The sequence below is a fragment of the Pseudophryne corroboree genome, chromosome 1 (assembly GCF_028390025.1).
Source record: "Pseudophryne corroboree isolate aPseCor3 chromosome 1, aPseCor3.hap2, whole genome shotgun sequence".
NCBI classification, from domain to species: domain Eukaryota; kingdom Metazoa; phylum Chordata; class Amphibia; order Anura; family Myobatrachidae; genus Pseudophryne; species Pseudophryne corroboree.
In genome coordinates, this window is record NC_086444.1 from 120,039,174 (window position 1) to 120,060,723 (window position 21,550).

A 21,550-nucleotide genomic window follows, 5' to 3' on the forward strand; every position below is an offset into this window, starting at 1 on the left:
TGATCCTACAACTTATAGATAGCAAGTGTCTATAAGCGGTACGATTGGACCGCACGGTTGTGTGAGCAATACGTGGCGCAACGTGATACGAAGTTTTGCATATTTGTGCGTAAATCTCGTCATCATACGCGTTGTGTAAAGCACATGCAAGCGTAATTTGTGTAAAAATTGTCTTTTAGGCAGATATTCACTGGGTACGGTAAGTTACTCCTAAAGGCCCAGGGGATATAGGCCGAAGTAGGGCCTGCACTGGCTACGCGTGTCTGCTAAATAGGGCGGATCCGTGGTACTCGGAGCAGAAGAAGTTAGTGGAAGAACTTTGAGGACTTCCACCGTTAGACTACTGTGTTTGGAGCATGTTAGGAAGTTTTCCCGTGTTAAAAGGGTCCACAATGGGAGCCAAGTGCACAACACAGGGACGTTCCTCAGTCAAGGTTCAGACAGCAGAATTGAGACCCAGGGGGTCAGCTCGGTTGGTAATGTGGGGGAAGTATGGTCCCCACACTGAGACCTTTTGTGATGAATGGACACGAATGACTGTGGGGGATAAAGCATCATTTTCTGGGATAGGTAGTTTTGATCCAGAGGTACTACACAATGTAAGGATTAGAATATGCCTGCTCAAATCCAGAAAGCAAAGAGTAAGCCATACAGATTGTTTAAACTTGTGGCAACAAGAGGGGGATGTGCAAAGGGAGCTTGCTCGCACAGCAAGTTCCAAACCAGGCAGAAGCGTGAATGCGACAGCACCACCACCACCATATGTTGATGGAGAGAAGAGTGTCACCACCAATGATACAAAGGTAGAGGTCAGGGAAATGCGCAGCGAATGTATTAAAACTAACGCTTGTACCTTGTACCCTGTTTTACCTTCTCCCCAAGATCACAGCAACGTAGAGGATGAGCCTAGGATGATCTCAGCCCTTGCCCTGGCTGCCACCATACACGACACAAGGGTGGGCATTGCCCAACCACCAAGGGCAGTGGCCACATCAGCCAGTGAGGGGGCAGATGAGATCGTGGCGACTGGTAAGTACGGTACCGTCCATTATGCAGAAACAGTGACTCCCCGTATTGTAGAGACAAACAAGAAAGTTACATGGAATAAGATTTTTTCCATAAGACAGAAAGAGAATGAACTGGCATCCGAATATTTCCACAGAGCTTTGATGGAAATGGCTAAATTAACTGGGATTGAGGATATTAGAGACAATGTCAACCACAGGGAAGTAGCTGTCTCTGTATTAATGGAGGGATTGAAGGAGGCACTGAAAACCAGGGTGCAAACATCTCTGCCAAACTGGAGGGGTATTACGGTGACTGCACTTAGGGAATCAGCACTGGAGCACGACCATAATATCCAGAAAACCAGGGAGGCACAGGGGGAGCGGTTGATGGTGATGAGCATCCAAGCACTGGAAGGAGCACCAACTCGACCAAAACCCCAGGCCCCTGACACATGGAAAAAGCCAAGAGTTTGTTATCTGTGTAAAAGGGAAGGGCATTATGCCAGCAATTGTAACAGCACACAAAAATTCAGACCCCCTAGACAAGAACACAAGCAAAGTAATTATACACATAGAGGAGATCAGGGATCATACAGGAGAGAGTACGAGCCGCATAGAGGGGAAACAAGGAGGTACCCGCCGAGGAGGGACTGGCAGACCTCTGAAAATTCTCAGTTACCCCCCTCACATATTGTAGCTGCCAATGCGCTGCGGGAGGGTCCATGGCCCCAATAGAGGTTAGGCCACACCTGTAGTCTGCAGCCTGTGAAGCTGATCGCTGGCCCTGGGAATGAACCTGAGGTCTTGGTCAAAGTAGCAGGAACACTACAACCATTTCTTGCAGATACAGGGGCAGCCAGATTTGTACTCAAAGCTCCAACCAATTTACTGACCACGGGCAAAACAATTTCGGCAATGGGAGTAACAGGAACAGTGCAACAATACCCTTTGAGTAGACCAGCAGAGATTACGATAGGGCCCTTGCAGACCAAGCATTCCTTTTTGCTAGCTGCATCGGCTCTGACTAACCTGCTTGGAAGAGATTTATTGTGTAAAATGCGGTGTGTCATATATTGTACTCCTGAGGGTGTCTTCTTAGATATACCTGAGAATCACGTTCAAGAAGTACAAGATATATTAGAAACCCCTCAAAGGCTAATGTCGCATTCTGCTGTTATAGACAAGTGTCCATCAAAGGTAGAGGAAATGATCTCACGAATACCGGGTTCCCTTTGGACCAAAGATGGACAAGACACTGGATTGATGGCGAATGTAGCCCCAGTAGTAGTACAAGTAAAAGATGGTAGGATAGCTCCAAAAATCCCTCAGTATCCTCTGAAGCCAGAGGTGGAATTAGGAGTGTACCCCGTCATAGAGCGCTTGCTACAACAGGGCATCCTAGTCAGGACGTCCAGCACTGCCAATAGTCCCATCTTCGCTGTGAAAAAGAGTTGGGGGAGGGGTTACCGGCTAGTGCAGGATTTAAGAGGGGTGAACAAAATAGTTGAGAGTCAATTCCCGTAGTGCCCAATCCAGCTGTCATCTTGATGCAGATCCCCGCAACCTCTTCATACTTCACTGTCATTGATCTCTGTTCTGCCTTCTTTTCTGTCCCTCTCCACCCCGACAGTCAGTACCTTTTCGCCTTCTCTTACAGGGGAGTACAGTACACCTGGACTCGTCTCCCCCAAGGCTTCATTGACAGCCCAAGTATCTTCTCCCAAGCACTGCATGACTGTTTGCAATCCTTTCAACCTGAAAGTGGCTCAGTGCTAATACAGTATGTTGATGACTTATTGTTGTGCTCTGACTCATTTGAAACGTACTTGGCAGATACGAAGCAGCTGCTGCTTCACCTCTCCCAGACAGGACACAAGGTTTTAAAGGATAAATTACAGTTGTGCAGTAAAAGGGTGAGGTATTTGGGGCATTGCTTGACACAAGGACAACGACACCTCACTGCTGATAGGATAGAAGCGATTCGCAACATGACTGCCGCAAACCCAACAACAAATCCGTACTTTTCTAGGAATGTGCGGGTACTGTCGGAACTGGATTCCAGGATACTCTATTTTGGCACTACCTTTGCAAGAAATGGTCTCGTCAAACAAGCCAGACCGGGTCTCCCAAACTGAGGACTCCGAGATGGTGTTTGAGAGACTAAAAGAGTGCTTGTCACAAGCGCCAGCATTGGGAATGCCAGATTATGGGAAACCCTTTGAATTGTACGGTACGGAAAGTGCTGGGTGTGCGGCAGGTGTTTTAAAACAGAAACATGGTGATGCCAGCAGACCAGTAGCATACTAAAGTGCACAGTTGGACACTGTAGCACGGTCTCTCCCCACATGCTTGCGAAGTGTTGCAGTGATAGCTTTGCTAGTGAGTAAGAGTGAAGACTCTGCCCAAACCAGACATGTCTCATCTGCGCGGTTTACAAGGTGGGAATTATCACTAATTGCCCCTGTAAACATCACCATTAAGAGATGCAGCACACTAAATCCTGCAACTTATCTGCCAAGTGTGCCTGGACAGACACAAAGGGTGGAGGATGAGAATGATGGTGAAGGAGGATTTAGTGCAGACACTGACACGCATGACTGTATGGAATACCTCAACCAAACTTTCACTGCAAGACCTGACATCAGTGACAACCCCTTAGATGACGTAGATTTTACCTTCTACACTGACTGTAGTTGCCACAGACAGACGGACTCGGGAGACCTGTGCACTGGGTACGCAGTTGTAGACGACAGAAGTATCATAGAAGCTGAGCCCCTGGGCCCACCGCACTCAGCACAAGTTGCTGAGCTGGTCGCCCTAACCAGAGCGTGTGAACTGGCCAAGGGTAAGTCAGCTAATATATACACAGATTCTAGGTACGCCTTTGGAGTGGTGCATGATTTCGGGGCCCTAGGGTGCCTCAGAAATTTCATGACAGTAGCTGGCACACCCGTGGCGCATGCGACCCACATCAAAAGATTGCTATCAGCAATACAAGACCCCAACAGAGTGACTGTTATCAAGTGCAAAGCCCACACTTACAGTCAAGACCCAGTGTAACTTGGTAACAGCCGGGGAGACGAAGCTGCCAAGGCAGCAGCAAGTTCAGCCACACTAACCAACATCACACCACTGATGACATTTAACACAATAAGCACACAACAACTCATTGAAATGCAAGATTTGTGTTCCCTGCAGGAGAAGTCCGTCTGGAAGGCGAAGGGATATGGAAGAGAGTCTTCAGGCCTCTGGACAGATGGGCACGGTAAGCCAGTGGCCCCCAAGGCATATCTTCCAGCCCTAGCGGAAGCAGCTCACGGCCTGACCCACTTGGGCAAGAAAGGTATGTGCAAACTGGTCAGGGCATACTGGAGTGCACCAGGGTTCTCATCTCATGCAGGTAGGAGGGCAATGACTTGTATCACCTGCATGAGAAAGAATGTTGGGAAGACAATACCGACGGAACCATCCCATATCCCTCCTACGGACGGACCCTTCTAGGTAATACAAATAGACTTCATACAGTTATCACCCTGTAGGAATCTGAAATATGTGCTAGTGTGTACAGATGTCTTTTCAAATTGGGTAGAAGCATTCCCCGCTGCCACAAATACTGCTACGTTCACTGCAAAGAAAATTGTGCAGGAATTTGTGTGTAGATATGGTATCCCTAGAATAATTGAAAGTGATAGGGGTACCCATTTTACAGGTGAAGTCTTTCAGGTCATGTGCAAACTGATGGGTATTAATAGCAAGCTACATACTCCGTACCGGCCACAGGCGAGCGCAAAGGTGGAGAGAATGAATAGCACTATTAAGAACAAGCTTAGCAAAGTGATGGTTGAAACTGGATTGTTGTGGCCAGAGGCATTGCCACTAGTGTTGTACAGCATCAGAACCACTCCCAGGTCACCACTTAACCTATCACCCTTTTAAGTTCTTTTTGGGTGACAACCTCACGTAATGATTGACCCCCAGGATGATTTGAAATGTAATAATGAAGTGACTGTGCAATATTTGGTTAGGATGAGCCAGCAGCTCAGAAATCAACAAAGAAATCTAAAGCTGGTGATTTCTGACCTACCAAACAGTAATTGTCATGACATTGAACCTGGGGACTTTGTGATGATTCAAAATTTTCTATGCTCAGGTTGCCTCATTGACAGGTGGGAAGGACCGTACCAAGTTTTATTGACCAGTACAACAGCACTAAAGGTCGGCGAAAGAGAGACATGGGTCCACTCGTCCCATTGCAAGAAAGTTGCAGACCCGGAGACAGCTCGTGATAAGGAGAAAGGTGAAGAGAACCTTGTATCGCTGGAGCAGCTATTCCGGGAGAACTAAAAAGGCAAGACTGTTGAGCAGCACCCGAACGTAGGGAGCGGAAAGAGCAAAGCCGGTTGGTGCAGCCAGAGACGGTTAACAAAGATCAAGGAAGGTTGTCGCACCAGTTTTTCTTTTTTTCACCTCCCCACTACTTTCTCTTTGTTTTGTTTTTCCCCCTCATCTTCCTATTTTTGTCCCTAACGAAATGGATCCATCCCAAGAGACTGTATTCCGGCTTTTTCTGGTGGTTTTGTTTTTGTGCGGGACAATTTGTTTTTGTGAGGGCCCCCGAGACGTTGAGCAAGGATCTGGAGTGAGTTCTGATGGAGAGGACGGGTTGGTAGGACCCCAGGATCAGCGTATCACTTTCGCCAAGGCTAGCATCAGAAAAAGGAAATCCACAAACCGGAACCCAACTCATCAATCACCAAAAATGTCATTTTATTGATGTACCGTTACATGTCTTCTGTTCATCTCTGTAGGGCTAGGTTAGTGAAACACACATAGTCATTAGATAATAGGGACACATAATTGCTCACACATATGGATCCCCACGATGTATCATCAGATAAATGTGCTCCCCATTTATCATATAGCTCGGTGGAGTTTGTTGGACCATGTACAGACCCTTAATACAGGATGAGAAGGAATATAATGAATACTTCGCAAAGCCTAGAAGCTAGTGATGCACGATGATACATCCCCCTCAGGCAGTTACTCATACATACACGTTTTTCCTATCACACTAGGCCATCCATTTCTCACCTATGACCTTATCTCCCTCTTCCAAGGTACATACTCGCCCATTGTAATGTATAGCATGTAAATATTTTTTTTTCTGTTATTAATATTAGTGGCAGTTGTTGACTGCCAAATGGTGGACTGTCGAAGTCGGAAAATATTGCAATACACGCACCCCATGCAAACACCACACAGATGGCATCCATGCATGTACTCAGTCTGCCGTGCGTGCGCATACTCGCAAATTGCGTACAATTGCCTCCCACGGGAGTGCGCGTACGGACATGGTATGAGCAATTACAGAAAGATTCTTACTTGCAATGGAAATGATTAGACACATGCCACAGTACCCAGCCTGTGTCGAGTCACTGTTCACACACACACTAATCTAACCAAACATGCACATCCTTCCAAAACAATGTCTTGTTCACTCCAATGTTGTCTGTGAAGAAAGACAAACACAAACCGAACAAGTCATCGTTTGGTGGGAGCCAGAACAATGGGAGACAAATATCCCAATAGATACACATAAGCCTGCGTTTTCAAATTATTAACTACAGGCAGCCTGCAGTCTAGAAAACCTTTGATATAATAGCAGGGAAACACTTATAAATATATATATATATATATATATGTGTGTGTATCTTGAGAATGGTTGGTCATTTCATGTGTAGGATCATGTTGCTTGGAGATAACATAACAAAGTAACCTAATGAACATGGAAATATCTGTCACACATTACATATTTCCCAAACTTAGTACACACATTACACACAGTCTCCCCTTTCCCCTCATGCAACTTTTACTTATTTGCAAGGCACAACAAGGGAATTATACACCTTTACAGTATGCGAGGGGACAGTAACTGATCAGAGCATCATGCATGGTATCTACGTGTTCGGATAATTATGAGTAATAATCCGGTGTTGGTTTGGAGAAGATCGCATGTCGTTGCGAATAGTTATTCGCAAAGGCAGATTAAAGGTATATTTGTGTTTATTATGTACTTGGTATGCGGTGGGAATCCAGAGCTGACCAGCAGTACACACCCCTGGATCAAGGCATCGCCCATCTCTTCAAACCGACCAATGACCTCTCCTGTACTGTAAACGACCATTCCTCCAACCAATCGGTGGAGAGCATACAACCCCATTGTATTGTATTTTGGGCAAGGGTATATAAACCTTGCACCTGTGCCGGTCACTCTCTCTCTCTTGCTCTAAGGTCATCTTGCCAGATTGACTAGAGGACCGGATCCGGATTACGCAGGCGAACAAACGTACGTATCATTGGGTGTGACTCTCTCTCTGTGATTGAATTGTATTGTGTTGTACCATTTATATTTTAACTTATTGTAATCCCCTTTTACAAATATATTATTACTTGTTGCTGCTTTGGACCACAACATACAATCAAATACTGGTGTCGCATTCAGTTTCTGTTGAGCGTTTGTATAGTGTAATTGCCACACCTAGAGCTGCCTCATGCTCTCAGCATGTCGGTCTGTGTGTATGCACTGAGTGTAACCTGCACGGCTATTCCGGCGTGTGTACGCAAAGTGCGTGCACAGTACGGGACTGTGTACGCTAACTGGGGACAGAGTACGTAGGTAAAGGATTTATTACAGCGGCCGCAGCGGCTTCAGTTACAGTGTGCAATAGGGGTTAGTGGCTGCTTTCCAAGAAGTCTATAAAACTTCTCACCTCTCCTTAAGGGTGGCCTCCGGACACCCCATGACACCCACGGGGAACAGAAACAGAATTATAACATAAAATACATAACCAAAATGCAAAACAGGAATGAGCCACAGCTGTGGCTCATAACATTTAGAGACGTGACGGTAGTGACAGGTAGAGCTGAGGAAACCACCATCCTAGCCACATGTGAGTACACTGGAGGAGGCGTTTCCCAATTTTTAGACAGCTCTGGCGCGAGGGGATAGCGAGCCAGCATCTTCTTTTGAGGCACAAACTTCGTACCCGGGTTTTCCCAGGGTTCCTGACGTATATCCACTAGGTGGTCAGAGTGAGGTAAAACTTGTTTAACCACCTTCTGACGCTTGAACCTATCTGGTTTCTTAGGAGGGATGGATGGCTCGGGATCATTTGTAATCTGCAGAATTAACTTTATAGCCTCCAAAAGATCAGGAACATCCACATGTTAACTACCCTCCCCATCAGCCGTATCTGAGTCAGAACCTGAGGGGTCAGTATATGTGCCGTCTTCATCAGACGAGGTGTCAGTGACAGCAGTGGATTGTGAGGAGACAAGCGCTCGCTTAGAGGACCTCTTGGACTTAGGCAAGCGTTGGTCAGACTTTTTAGTAGTCAGGGACTGGTTCAACTTCTTTATTTGAGCAGATAAATCGTCCGCCCACGGCGGGTTAGCTGCAGGGACCACAAACGGTTGTACCGGCATTAGGGGTCCCATAGGGGGTGTCAGTTTATGAACTAGCATATGCAGAAGCGTGGAAAAAGCGGCCCACAGCGGGTCATTATTTGCCCCCGTTGCCACCGTCCCACTGGGGGGCAAGGAGCCCCCAGAACCAGAGCCCAAAGCTGCTATGTTCTCCTCATAGTTATCTGCGGCTTCAGCAACACCGGCAGTGTGTTCAGCCCCAGAACCGTTACCCTCAGAAGCAGACATGATATAACTTGCAGTATCAGGTAACACAGTACAATTATCAGCAGCACTATACCTCTAAACTCAAACCCCTGCGCAGTGTAGTCAGCACTAGCAGAGATAAAGAAGAGATATGGTGACTAAATCACAGAGAAAAATACGTAATACAGTATATCTTTGTGAAAATCCTATATTAGATAACACCTGACGCACCAAGCCCCCTCAGGTTATGGAATATAGGGATAGCAGAATGAGTGAAAGACACAAAATGGACACCACTCGGCTATCAAATGCACACACAAATAGTCACAGTCTGTACAATGCAGAGGTTATTACTGACAATAATACTGCACTGGACTAGCTTACACAGCTATATAACAGTAGATATAACAGTACACAGTAAGAACTGGATGTATATCACAGGGAAATTGTACTATAAAACCCTGACTAAATGCACTCTTTCTTAACTATCACTGACTGAAAAGGCAGGTAGAATACTTAAGTGTCATGTAAAGGCACAGCGCTGACAACCAGGCGGCTTTACATAGGAGGATTTGCCCAAGCAGTCCCAGGAACAGTGAGCTGAGTAATAATGGCGCCGCAGACACTGACAGGGAGTGAGGAAAAGACAGAGATGAAGCTCCAGGGCGGGAACACTTGCTAGAAATGGCGCCCTGGGGCTGGGGTAGGGGCTTCAGGTCTAAGCCTTATCCCCTCTGCTGGCAAAACCACCGGGTACTGTGGGCGATATAAGAATTGGTTTAGAGAGAAAACCTGACCTGCGCCCATGGCCTGGTGATCTAGTGGGATCGTCTGTACTGCCACAGTGTCCACCGCCAGCGCGCGGGGCCCGCCTCCCACTGACCACGCCGGATCGCGATAAAGGCCGGGTCCCACAAGCGGGACCCACTTACCACCTCCCGAAGCGAGGCCACGCGATCCTGGAGAGCCCCAGCCGTGTGTGTCTAACGTGAAGAAAACCGGAGCCTCCGCTGTAGGTACCCGGAAACCAGGGCTCGGGAGTGTACAGCGCCGCTGGGGAGAGCTGGAGCTGCAGCAGTGAATGTCACAAGACATTTACCACCGCTGCTGCCCTTGAAGTCTTCACTTTTTACCTCATAAAAAGCTTTTCTTAGGGCTGCCTGGAGCAGCCCCTCTGTTAAGTGCCTGCTTACTGCAGCACCAACTTACAAAACTGAGCTCCTGTGCAGGGAGCCGGGGTGATATAGGAGACGACGCTGTGCATTCTGGGAACAGTCAAAGCTTTGAGACTGTTGGTGCCTCGGATCAAGATCCTACTCTACACCCCCTATTGTCCATTCCTTGTGGAGCCCAGTGTACCCCGCAGCAGAAATGTATAATTACTGTACGCCACTGCATGTATAGCGTTATCCAGAAGTGCCGGGAATGCTGGCGTCACCAGGAGAAGATGCAGAAAGCTGCATATTTTGCCATGAAACCCCTGGCAGCAAGTAAATAGAAGCCTTACTGTGGGGCATAATTTATAAGGGGCATTTTTGTGTGTGGGGCATAAAATGATGTCAGTGGCATAACTGTGTGTGGCATAATATGTAACAGGCATTACGGTGTGTGGCATAATGTGTAATGGGCATTACGGTGTCTGGCATAATGTGTAATGGGCATTACGGTGTCTGGCATAATGTGTAATGTGCATTATGGTGTGTGGTATAATGTTTAATAAGCATTACAGTGTGACATAATGTGTAAGGGGGCCATTACGGTGTGTGGCATAATGTGACCATGCCTCTATTGTTATGTAGCCACTCCCCTAGTTTCGTGTGACCACGCCCCCTCATGACACGTGACCACGTCCATTTTTACTATCAGTACCACTAAGAAAAAAATTCTACTTGCCCCACTGCTCCTGAAACAATGCATAGCTGATCTTCATCTTCATTTCAAGGAATAATAAAAAGCGAGAGGACATTGGGAATATCTTTATAATAGGTCACTTTTTCTATGAATTAATGTTTGTATTACATTGATTGAAATGCTCTTAGAAATATGCTTCACTGTATAATGTGCGTTTGCTTAGGAGGAAACAGCAAACGTTCCACAAAATGTGTCGTTTCTAAACCTCAATCTGAGTCATGTCTCACAAAACAAAAGCTTGATTTTACGTCATGTGAGTGCATAACTAGGGACATTCAAGTAACTAGCACATACTGAGGGAGGCCTTGATCCTCTAACTGTCTCTCCATTCAGAACATGGGCAATTTTCTCCTTTACAGGCACAGACGTCTTTGGGGTATATTTACTAAAGTGTGGGTTTTCAAATGTGGAGATGTCGCCCATAGTAATCAATCAGATTCTGACTATTGTCTTCTAGTAGGTGCTAGATAAATGATAAATAGAATCTGATTGGTTGCTATGGGTAACATCTTCACATTTGAAAACCCGCACTTTAGTAAATATACCCCTTGATGTGTAAAATAAAAACAGGAGCATTTGCTCTAGAACAGTAACAATTGGCGATTGAACTGCGGGAGGCACATTGGCCAGTGTCCCTCAATGATTACCTGTCATCCACATCGAGGGCCTGCAAGTTGCATTCTGGGACTCTGGCCAGCTCGTAGATGATGTCACTGTATCCGGCTGCTGCTGCTATGTGCATACATGTCTTCCCATTCTCATCATCATAGTTGATGGTGGACTGACCCTGCTGATGATCCAATATTATCGAACACAGCACCCTATTTCCACTCTGAAATCAAAGCAGAATACTTTTATATATTGAGTATTATTAAGTCATGCATATTAAGAAATTCTACCAGAAAGCTACAGTAGAATAAGAGTAACTTTAGGTCTGGCTTTACTATTGAGTTTCTTATGACGGAGATGTACTGTAAATGGATCCTTACTATTTGAAGACAAGGGCCAATAAGTAGATTGAGAGTTTTTACTTAAAAGCCAAGTACAGGTCGAGTATCCCATATTCGGCATGCGCGGGACCAGGAAAATTACTGATATGGGATTTTTCCGGATAACAGAATACCTGTTATCCAGACGGATCCCTGGGGTCCGCAGCGTGTCGGTGGGGGGTCTACGTGGAGGGTGCGTTGGGTCCGTAGTGTCGGCTGGGGGTACATGCCAGGTCCGGCGTGACGATGGAAGGGTCAGGCGCATTGGCGGCGGATCTGGGAGGTCGGCGGCGGGTTCTGGGGGTACTGACACTGAGGGAATAGCTGCAAAGCCATTCCCCCCCTTCTGTGATTGGCCGCGGACTCCAGTGGTTTTCAGAATATTTCGGTTAACGGGTATCTGGATATCTAACCTGTATATTATGCAGGCTTTTATTCTTGGTGTTGGAATCTGCCTTTCTGGTAGTTTGGGGCTGATGCTGTATGTCACTGCAGATGGACTGTAGCATGCATTGTATTTTGAATGCGATATATCCCAACACTTACTGTACGTATAGCGGCGTTTATTAACCCAGTATGCATGAAGATTTGTGAACATAAGTGCAAAGGACAGCTCTTCCGATAATAGGTCGATTGCGATATGAGGACTTCCGGGTTTATAACCCGGTAGTCCATCTGCGCATACACAGCCGTCAGGCAGCACATGCCTAGGAGCGGGGGACACTGGGAGGGATCCTATTGGATTTCATCTTGGGAATTATGCAAAAAGAAGCCTGTAGGCTCTTAGGAATTATGCAAAAAGAAGCCTGTAGGCTTCTATAGGAAACACCATCTCAGAAGCCTATAGGCAACACCATCTATAGATATAGGTGTTGCCTGTAGAAGCCTATAGGCTTCTTTTTGCATAAATCCGAAGAGAAATCCAAAAGGATCCCTCCCAGTGTCCCCCACGGCAGGGCTTGCACTGGCCAACTCCAGAAGTTTTGCTTTCCAGAGATTAATACATAAGGGTAATGCAGAGTTTTGACGGCATGTTACGGATAGTACATCCCGTCCTGGCTGAGGCCAAATTCATCCAGTAGGTGCAGACCATTATACTTGAGGATGTTCAGTACACTTACTCACTTGTTACTGACCACAGACTGATGACATTGGTAAATGTTTTTTGGAAATTTTGGGGAAAATTTATCGTCTGCCATTTGTTAAATTTGCTATATGATTTTGTAGGGACGGTTTTAAAAATCCTAACATAAGAAAGGAAGGGCTGTTTGCAAACTACTGCCAAACCAGTGCCGTATCTTTAGTGGCTGTACATGAGGGGGCCCACACAGCCCACCCTGCGCCATTAAATTTACTTAGCTTGCGCCATTTCACTAGAGATATTGAACATTGAATATCGGGCAACATCATACATTTCCACCTTGGTGTAACACCCTTTAGATCTGTCCAGTCAACTGCAAAATAATTAGGGACCTATTCATGTTACTAATGGGTCTGCCACACATGCAGAAACACTAGTTCCTGCATGTTTTAAATAACTGCCCAATTCATTATTAGGGGTGCAATGCGGCCGCCCAGTATTTAGCAGACTCTGATAACTGGAAGTTTTCTGAGTTTGCCTGCAGGAATCCGCGTTAGTTCCTGGAGCCACACTCCATGGAGAGGTGGTCCTAACGATCCCGCCTCTCCCGCTGGCCTGGCGTTCCCTCTGTCAGTGCACATGCCTGAACTCAGGCCACACAAGTGCACTAACACTGCCAAGTCAGTCCCGGCAGCATTCCGTTCCATCACTGCCACAGAGCAGTATGATGATCTGTGGTAAGTGGGGACAGCGGTACTTAAATATCCACCGCCACTACTCGCAGAGAGTTGTACACTTAATTATCAGAGGCCAATCGATAATGAATAGGGCCCCTTAATGTGGTACATACAGGAAAAGGTACAAAAAATGTCAGCGCTCAGTTATGTTGTGGAAAACAGGTGTAATTGAAAGGTTTCATTACATCAAGCACAAAGCTTATACATCAGTACCTGGACTGCCCAGTGAAGAGCTGTTTTGAAGTCTTTATCCACCAGAGTAGGATCTGCACCCTTTTGTAACAAAAGCTGAACGTGCTGTGGCCGGTTATGAAAGGCGGCCCAGTGCAGGGAGGTCATTCCCTGTCATACACACAAACAATAAAGAAATGCTGATTTGATAACGCAAGTTGCAAATGCAGCTGTTGCCTTTACGTAGAGATGAGCAAAATGTTTAAAACATTTGCAGATTATTCCCCTCATTACACATTTGGTTACCAAGCAATCAGCTCCTAGCTGTCATTTTTGAAACACAGCCTGTGACATGGCAGTTAGGAGCTGATAGGTTGGTACTTTATCACCGTGCTATTTATCACTTTCCAAGGCTTGATAAATGGGGGCCATAGTGTGAAAACAGGTATGCAAGTGTAAAGTGGTAGTGGCCCGCTGAAGCGGCATAGCCAGTCCTCTCAGGGGTGTGGCCAGTATTCAGAGGGGTGTGTGGCCTACCCAACTAGGATCTGAAAGTGTGCACATAGAGAGCAGCATGTAATGTACGATCTGGGCCCAGCCCCCCAGTTACTGGCTGCCACATCATAAAATGGGAGCAAAAACACTAAAATGGGGAGAAAAAAAAGTTAAAAAAAAAGAAAATGAATTTAAGAAACAATTCACAATATTTGAAATCATTTATACATCATAAATAATGCCTTATTCAAGGATTAGCTTATTAACCTATTTTGTTTCTCTACTACTGAAACTGTGAGCTGTGCCATATTTCCCTTTATACAGTTTATGTACATAATTGTTCATGGCATGCTGCCGTATTTCTGGGACTTTCTCACATTCCTACTTGCAGAAAACGTTACCTATTTATTACAGATAGAAACAAATACTTTTTTGCCCCTACTCTGAACAACACAGAACACTTTCATTGTGATAGCCATCAATAACTGGTGACGTGACTGGGGCACTCTAAAAAGAAATACAGGTTGAGTATCCCATATCCAAATATTCCGAAATACAGAAAATTCCGAAATACAGAATTGTTTGAGTGAGACTGAGATCATGAAAACTTTGTTTTCTGATGGCACAATGTACAGAAACTTTGTTTAATACACAAAGGCCCTCATTCCGAGTTGTTCGCTCGCTAGCTGCTTTTAGCAGCATTGCACACGCTAGGCCGACGCCCTCTGGGAGTGTATCTTAGCTTAGCAGAATAGCGAACGAAAGATTAGCAGAACTGCTACTAAATAATTCTTAGCAGTTTCTGAGTAGCTCCAGACCTACTCCTAGATTGCGATCAGCTCAGTCCGTTTAGTTCCTGGTTTGACGTCACAAACACGCCCTGCGTTCGGCCAGCCACTCCCACCTTTCTCTAGCCACTCCCACTTTTTTTCATGACACGCCTGCGTTTTTTAGCACACTCCCGGAAAACGCTCAGTTACCACCCAGAAACGCCCCTTTCCTGTCAATCATTCACCGATCAGCAGTGCGACTGAAAAGCGCCGCAGGATCCACAGCAAATCTGCTAAGTTTTTAGTTAAATAACCTTAAATTAAATTAGTTAAATAATACCTTGCGCATGCACAATTAGCAACAAATCGCAGCATAGCGAAAATCGGCAACGAGCGAACAACTCGGAATGACCCCCAAAGTTATTAAAAATATTGTATTAAATGACCTTCAGGCTGCGTGTATAAGGTGTATATGAAACATAAATGAATTGTGTGAATGTAGACACACTTTGTTTAATACACAAAGCTATTAAAAATGTTGGCTAAAATTACCTACAGGCTGTGTGTATAAGGTGTATATGAACCATAAATGTATTCTGTGCTTAGACTTGGGTCCCATCGCCATGTCATCTCATTATGGTATGCAATTATTCCAAAATACGGAAAAATCCCAAATCCAAAATACTTCTGATCCCAAGCATTTTGGAGAAGGGCGACTCAACCTGTATTGGTTAAGTGCACAAAAATTGCTGCCTCAGCTCTATCCACAACAGAGAAGTCATTAGTTTAGCAAAAGGAAATGAGTTGTAAGCTACTAAAACCAATGGTAAGCAGTAATCTGCAGTCACATTTGCTTTATTTATATCTGGAATAACTAAAAAGTGAAGTGTTCATTTAATTATATTGCAAGTCAGTCACAGAATTTGGTTCAGTCAGACTGAAAGGCTGTGATTATGCATGACAAGTGTAGCTTTCATATCAGATTAAGGTTCCAAGGACTTTGGAATTAAACACAGCATTGACCCAGGATTAATAATAATAATTATTACTACAAGAATTATTATTATAATTATTGTTGTCGTTGATGTGCCCCAGTGATCCGCAGAGCTGGGCAGTGTGGAGACAGAGACAAAGTAGATGAAATATTGTAATGACAGAGCTTACACTCTAATAGGAACAGAGCAATTATTGCAAGCGAGGGAGAAACTGCAGTAATGGATTCTCTGTACTTGAAAGCAATGGAGTTCCTAATGCAAACCATAGTAACCTCCATTAATGTGGGGTTATTTGAGGATCTCTATGAGATTTTTTTTGTCTGCAAATAATATTTATTTATCAAGTAAACAGCTAGGCAATGACGGCTATTGGAGAACTACAAGTCCAGATGTGCCCTGCCAGCCCGGCAACATGACGTTCCACGACAACTAGTCTTATGCAAGTTGTTCAAGTAACATGAATGTGGCAAAACATAGTAAATATAATAATAATTACTGCACTATGGTGGTCATTCCGAGTTGTTAGCTCGCTAGCAGTTTGGGAGTGTATTTTAGCTCAGCAGAAGTGCGAACGAAAGGATTGCAGAGCGGCGGCAACATTTTTTTGTGCAGTTTTAGAGTAGTTCAATACCTACTCATCGCTTGCCATGACTTCAGACTGTTCAGTTCCTGTTTTGACGTCACAAACACGCCCCGCGTTCGTCCAGCCACGCCTGCATTTTTCCTGGCACGCCTGCGTTTTTCCAAACACTCCCTGAAAACGGTCAGTTGACACCCAGAAACGCCCACTTCATGTCAATCACTCTGCGGCCAGCAGTGTGACTGAAAAGCTTCGCTAGACCTTGTGTGAAACTACATTGTTCATTGTAATAGTACTTCGCGCATGTGCATTGCGCCGCATACGCATGCGCAGAAGTGCAGTTTTTTTGCCTCACGAATGCAGCTAGCGATCAACTCGGAATGACCACCTATGGGCCTAATTCAAGGTTGATTGCAAAACAACATTTTCCTCTAATGGGCAAAACCATGAAGGTAATTCAGACCGGATGGCTGCAGCGTCAGCGATCGCAGTCAGAATTTCTTCGTGGAGTGCGCACGCGCAGCGGGAGCACTGCACATGCGCACCCCGGGAGCCCAGTGAGATGCTAAAAGCATCTCAGGGCTGCAATCGGCTCTGCCTGATTGACAGGCAGAAGCAGAAGCGGGGCGGGAGAAGGCATGCAAACGGCGTTAGAACGCCATTGGCAGGGCACGGTCCGGACAACGCAGGCATGTCTGGACCATTGCAGCGGGCCGCGGCGGCCGCGTATGTCACACACAGCCGCTGCGGTCCAGGACGCGGATGTTAGCTCCCTGCCAACGCACAGGCGCTGCACAGGCAGGGAGCTACTCGCCAGGTGCAAAAGCATTGCCACCGTGCAATGCTTTTGCACCCGTGCGGAGGGAGAGGGGCCGAGCCAGACATGCGGGGCAGACTAGCCCTGTGCTGGGCGTCCTCCCGCATGTCTGAGAAACTGATCGTAGATGTGCTAAATTTAGGACATCTACGATCAGATCTGAATTAGGCCCCATGTGCAGTGCAGGTGGGGCAGATGTAACATGTGCAGAGAGAGTTGAATGAATATCTATTCATTCTACGTGCAAGCTGCAGGCAAACCGAGTTCCATTCACCACTACTCACCTCATTGTCCTGATGGTTAATCTCACTCAGGGTTGACTGTTGTAGTAGTACAGATAACAGCCTATGTTATAACAAATAAACAAAATTAGTTGCAGTTACAGTAAAACAGAATCTGTAAAAATAAGTGACTTTAAAAATCTGTACATACAGTTTTGTAACCAGTCTAGTGATACAGACAGGGGCGGATTGGTATGTCGGGACGTCGGACCGGATTCTGTTTGGCCGGTCCGGTCATCCCCTGTTTGGCTGGCCGTCACCCCCGATGCAGGCCGCCATCCGCAGCCGCGATCGCATGCGCAGCTGCTCTGACGGCGCCCATTTTTTAAATGCTTCACTGAGCTTCTGCGTATGCGCAGAAGCTTCAATTAACATTGCCGTGATCGCGGCTGGCGGCGTCCTGCATAGGGGGTGGTGATGGCAAGCCAATGAGAGGCAACAAGCAACATTACTATAGAGATGAGCGCCTGAAATTTTTCGGGTTTTGTGTTTTGGTTTTGGGTTCGGTTCCGCGGCCGTGTTTTGGGTTCGACCGCGTTTTGGCAAAACCTCACCGAATTTTTTTTGTCGGATTCGGGTGTGTTTTGGATTCGGGTGTTTTTTTAAAAAAACACTAAAAAACAGCTTAAATCATAGAATTTGGGGGTCATTTTGATCCCATATTATTATTAACCTCAAAAACCATAATTTCCACTCATTTTCAGTCTATTCTGAATACCTCACACCTCACAATATTATTTTTAGTCCTAAAATTTGCACCAAGGTCGCTGGATGACTAAGCTAAGCGACACTAGTGGCCGACACAAACACCTGGCCCATCTAGGAGTGGCACTGCAGTGTCACGCAGGATGTCCCTTCCAAAAAACCCTCCCCAATCAGCACATGACGCAAAGAAAAAAAGAGGCGCAATGAGGTAGCTGACTGTGTGAGTAAGATTAGCGACCCTAGTGGCCGACACAAACACCGGGCCCATTTAGGAGTGGCACTGCAGTGTCACGCAGGATGTCCCTTCCAAAAAACCCTCCCCAATCAGCACATGACGCAAAGAAAAAAAGAGGCGCAATGAGGTAGCTGACTGTGTGAGTAAGATTAGCGACCCTAGTGGCCGACACAAACACCGGGCCCATTTAGGAGTGGCACTGCAGTGTCACGCAGGATGTCCCTTCCAAAAAACCCTCCCCAAACAGCACATGACGCAAAGAAAAATAAAAGAAAAAAGAGGTGCAAGATGGAATTGTCCTTGGGCCCTCCCACCCACCCTTATGTTGTATAAACAAAACAGGACATGCACACTTTAACCAACCCATCATTTCAGTGACAGGGTCTGCCACACGACTGTGACTGATATGACGGGTTGGTTTGGACCCCCCCCCAAAAAAGAAGCAATTAATCTCTCCTTGCACAAACTGGCTCTACAGAGGCAAGATGTCCACCTCATCATCACCCTCCGATATATCACCGTGTACATCCCCCTCCTCACAGATTATCAATTCGTCCCCACTGGAATCCACCATCTCAGCTCCCTGTGTACTTTGTGGAGGCAATTGCTGCTGGTCAATGTCTCCGCGGAGGAATTGATTATAATTCATTTTAATGAACATCATCTTCTCCACATTTTCTGGATGTAACCTCGTACGCCGATTGCTGACAAGGTGAGCGGCGGCACTAAACACTCTTTCGGAGTACACACTTGTGGGAGGGCAACTTAGGTAGAATAAAGCCAGTTTGTGCAATGGCCTCCAAATTGCCTCTTTTTCCTGCCAGTATAAGTATGGACTGTGTGACGTGCCTACTTGGATGCGGTCACTCATATAATCCTCCACCATTCTTTCAATGGTGAGAGAATCATATGCAGTGACAGTAGACGACATGTCCGTAATCGTTGTCAGGTCCTTCAGTCCGGACCAGATGTCAGCATCAGCAGTCGCTCCAGACTGCCCTGCATCACCGCCAGCGGGTGGGCTCGGAATTCTGAGCCTTTTCCTCGCACCCCCAGTTGCGGGAGAATGTGAAGGAGGAGATGTTGACAGGTCGCGTTCCGCTTGACTTGACAATTTTCTCACCAGCAGGTCTTTCAACCCCAGCAGACTTGTGTCTGCCGGAAAGAGAGATCCAAGGTAGGCTTTAAATCTAGGATCGAGCACGGTGGCCAAAATGTAGTGCTCTGATTTCAACAGATTGACCACCCGTGAATCCTTGTTAAGCGAATTAAGGGCTCCATCCACAAGTCCCACATGCCTAGCGGAATCGCTCCGTGTTAGCTCCTCCTTCAATGTCTCCAGCTTCTTCTGCAAAAGCCTGATGAGGGGAATGACCTGACTCAGGCTGGCAGTGTCTGAACTGACTTCACGTGTGGCAAGTTCAAAGGGCATCAGAACCTTGCACAACGTTGAAATCATTCTCCACTGCGCTTGAGACAGGTGCATTCCACCTCCTATATCGTGCTCAATTGTATAGGCTTGAATGGCCTTTTGCTGCTCCTCCAACCTCTGAAGCATATAGAGGGTTGAATTCCACCTCGTTACCACTTCTTGCTTCAGATGATGGCAGGGCAGGTTCAGTAGTTTTTGGTGGTGCTCCAGTCTTCTGTACGTGGTGCCTGTACGCCGAAAGTGTCCCGCAATTTTTCTGGCCACCGACAGCATCTCTTGCACGCCCCTGTCGTTTTTTAAATAATTCTGCACCACCAAATTCAAGGTATGTGCAAAACATGGGACGTGCTGGAATTTGCCCATATTTAATGCACACACAATATTGCTGGCGTTGTCCGATGCCACAAATCCACAGGAGAGTCCAATTGGGGTAAGCCATTCCGCGATGATCTTCCTCAGTTGCCGTAAGAGGTTTTCAGCTGTGTGCGTATTCTGGAAACCGGTGATACAAAGCGTAGCCTGCCTAGGAAAGAGTTGGCGTTTGCGAGATGCTGCTACTGGTGCCGCCGCTGCTGTTCTTGCGGCGGGAGTCCATACATCTACCCAGTGGGCTGTCACAGTCATATAGTCCTGACCCTGCCCTGCTCCACTTGTCCACATGTCCGTGGTTAAGTGGACATTGGGTACAACTGCATTTTTTAGGACACTGGTGAGTCTTTTTCTGACGTCCGTGTACATTCTCGGTATCGCCTGCCTAGAGAAGTGGAACCTAGATGGTATTTGGTAACGGGGGCACACTGCCTCAATAAATTGTCTAGTTCCCTGTGAACTAACGGCGGATACCGGACGCACGTCTAACACCAACATAGTTGTCAAGGCCTCAGTTATCCGCTTTGCAGCAGGATGACTGCTGTGATATTTCATCTTCCTCGCAAAGGACTGTTGAACAGTCAATTGCTTACTGGAAGTAGTACAAGTGGGCTTACGACTTTCCCTCTGGGATGACCATCGACTCCCAGCAGCAACAACAGCAGCGCCAGCAGCAGTAGGCGTTACACGCAAGGATGCATCGGAGGAATCCCAGGCAGGAGAGGACTCGTCAGAATTGCCAGTGACATTGCCTGCAGGACTATTGGCATTCCTGGGGAAGGAGGAAATTGACACTGAGGGAGTTGGTGGGGTGGTTTGCGTGAGCTTGGTTACAAGAGGAAGGGATTTACTGGTCAGTGGACTGCTTCCGCTGTCACCCAAAGTTTTTGAACTTGTCACTGACTTATTATGAATGCGCTGCAGGTGACGTATAAGGGAGGATGTTCCGAGGTGGTTAACGTCCTTACCCCTACTTATTACAGCTTGACAAAGGGAACACACGGCTTGACACCTGTTGTCCGCATTTCTGTTGAAATAGTTCCACACCGAAGAGCTGATTTTTTTTGTATTTTCACCAGGCATGTCAACGGCCATATTCCTCCCACGGACAACAGGTGTCTCCCCGGGTGCCTGACTTAAACAAACCACCTCACCATCAGAATCCTCCTGGTCAATTTCCTCCCCAGCGCCAGCAACACCCATATCCTCCTCATCCTGGTGTACTTCAACACTGACATCTTCAATCTGACTATCAGGAACTGGACTGCGGGTGCTCCTTCCAGCACTTGCAGGGGGCGTGCAAA

At 46.5% G+C, this 21,550-nt stretch overlaps 1 protein-coding gene across 1 annotated transcript in view; it reads right to left on the minus strand.

The window, feature by feature from the left end:
• Positions 1-21,550, minus strand: part of ANKRD55 (ankyrin repeat domain 55) — a 315,713-nt gene that overhangs the window by 99,806 nt on the left and 194,357 nt on the right. Inside the window, exons 5-7 of the mRNA XM_063947702.1 lie at positions 17,509-17,569; positions 13,610-13,738; positions 11,237-11,421 (exon numbers count right to left, since the gene is read on the minus strand). Coding sequence (XP_063803772.1) covers positions 11,237-11,421; positions 13,610-13,738; positions 17,509-17,569 — 375 coding nt within the window. The remainder of the gene's footprint in view (positions 1-11,236; positions 11,422-13,609; positions 13,739-17,508; positions 17,570-21,550) is intronic.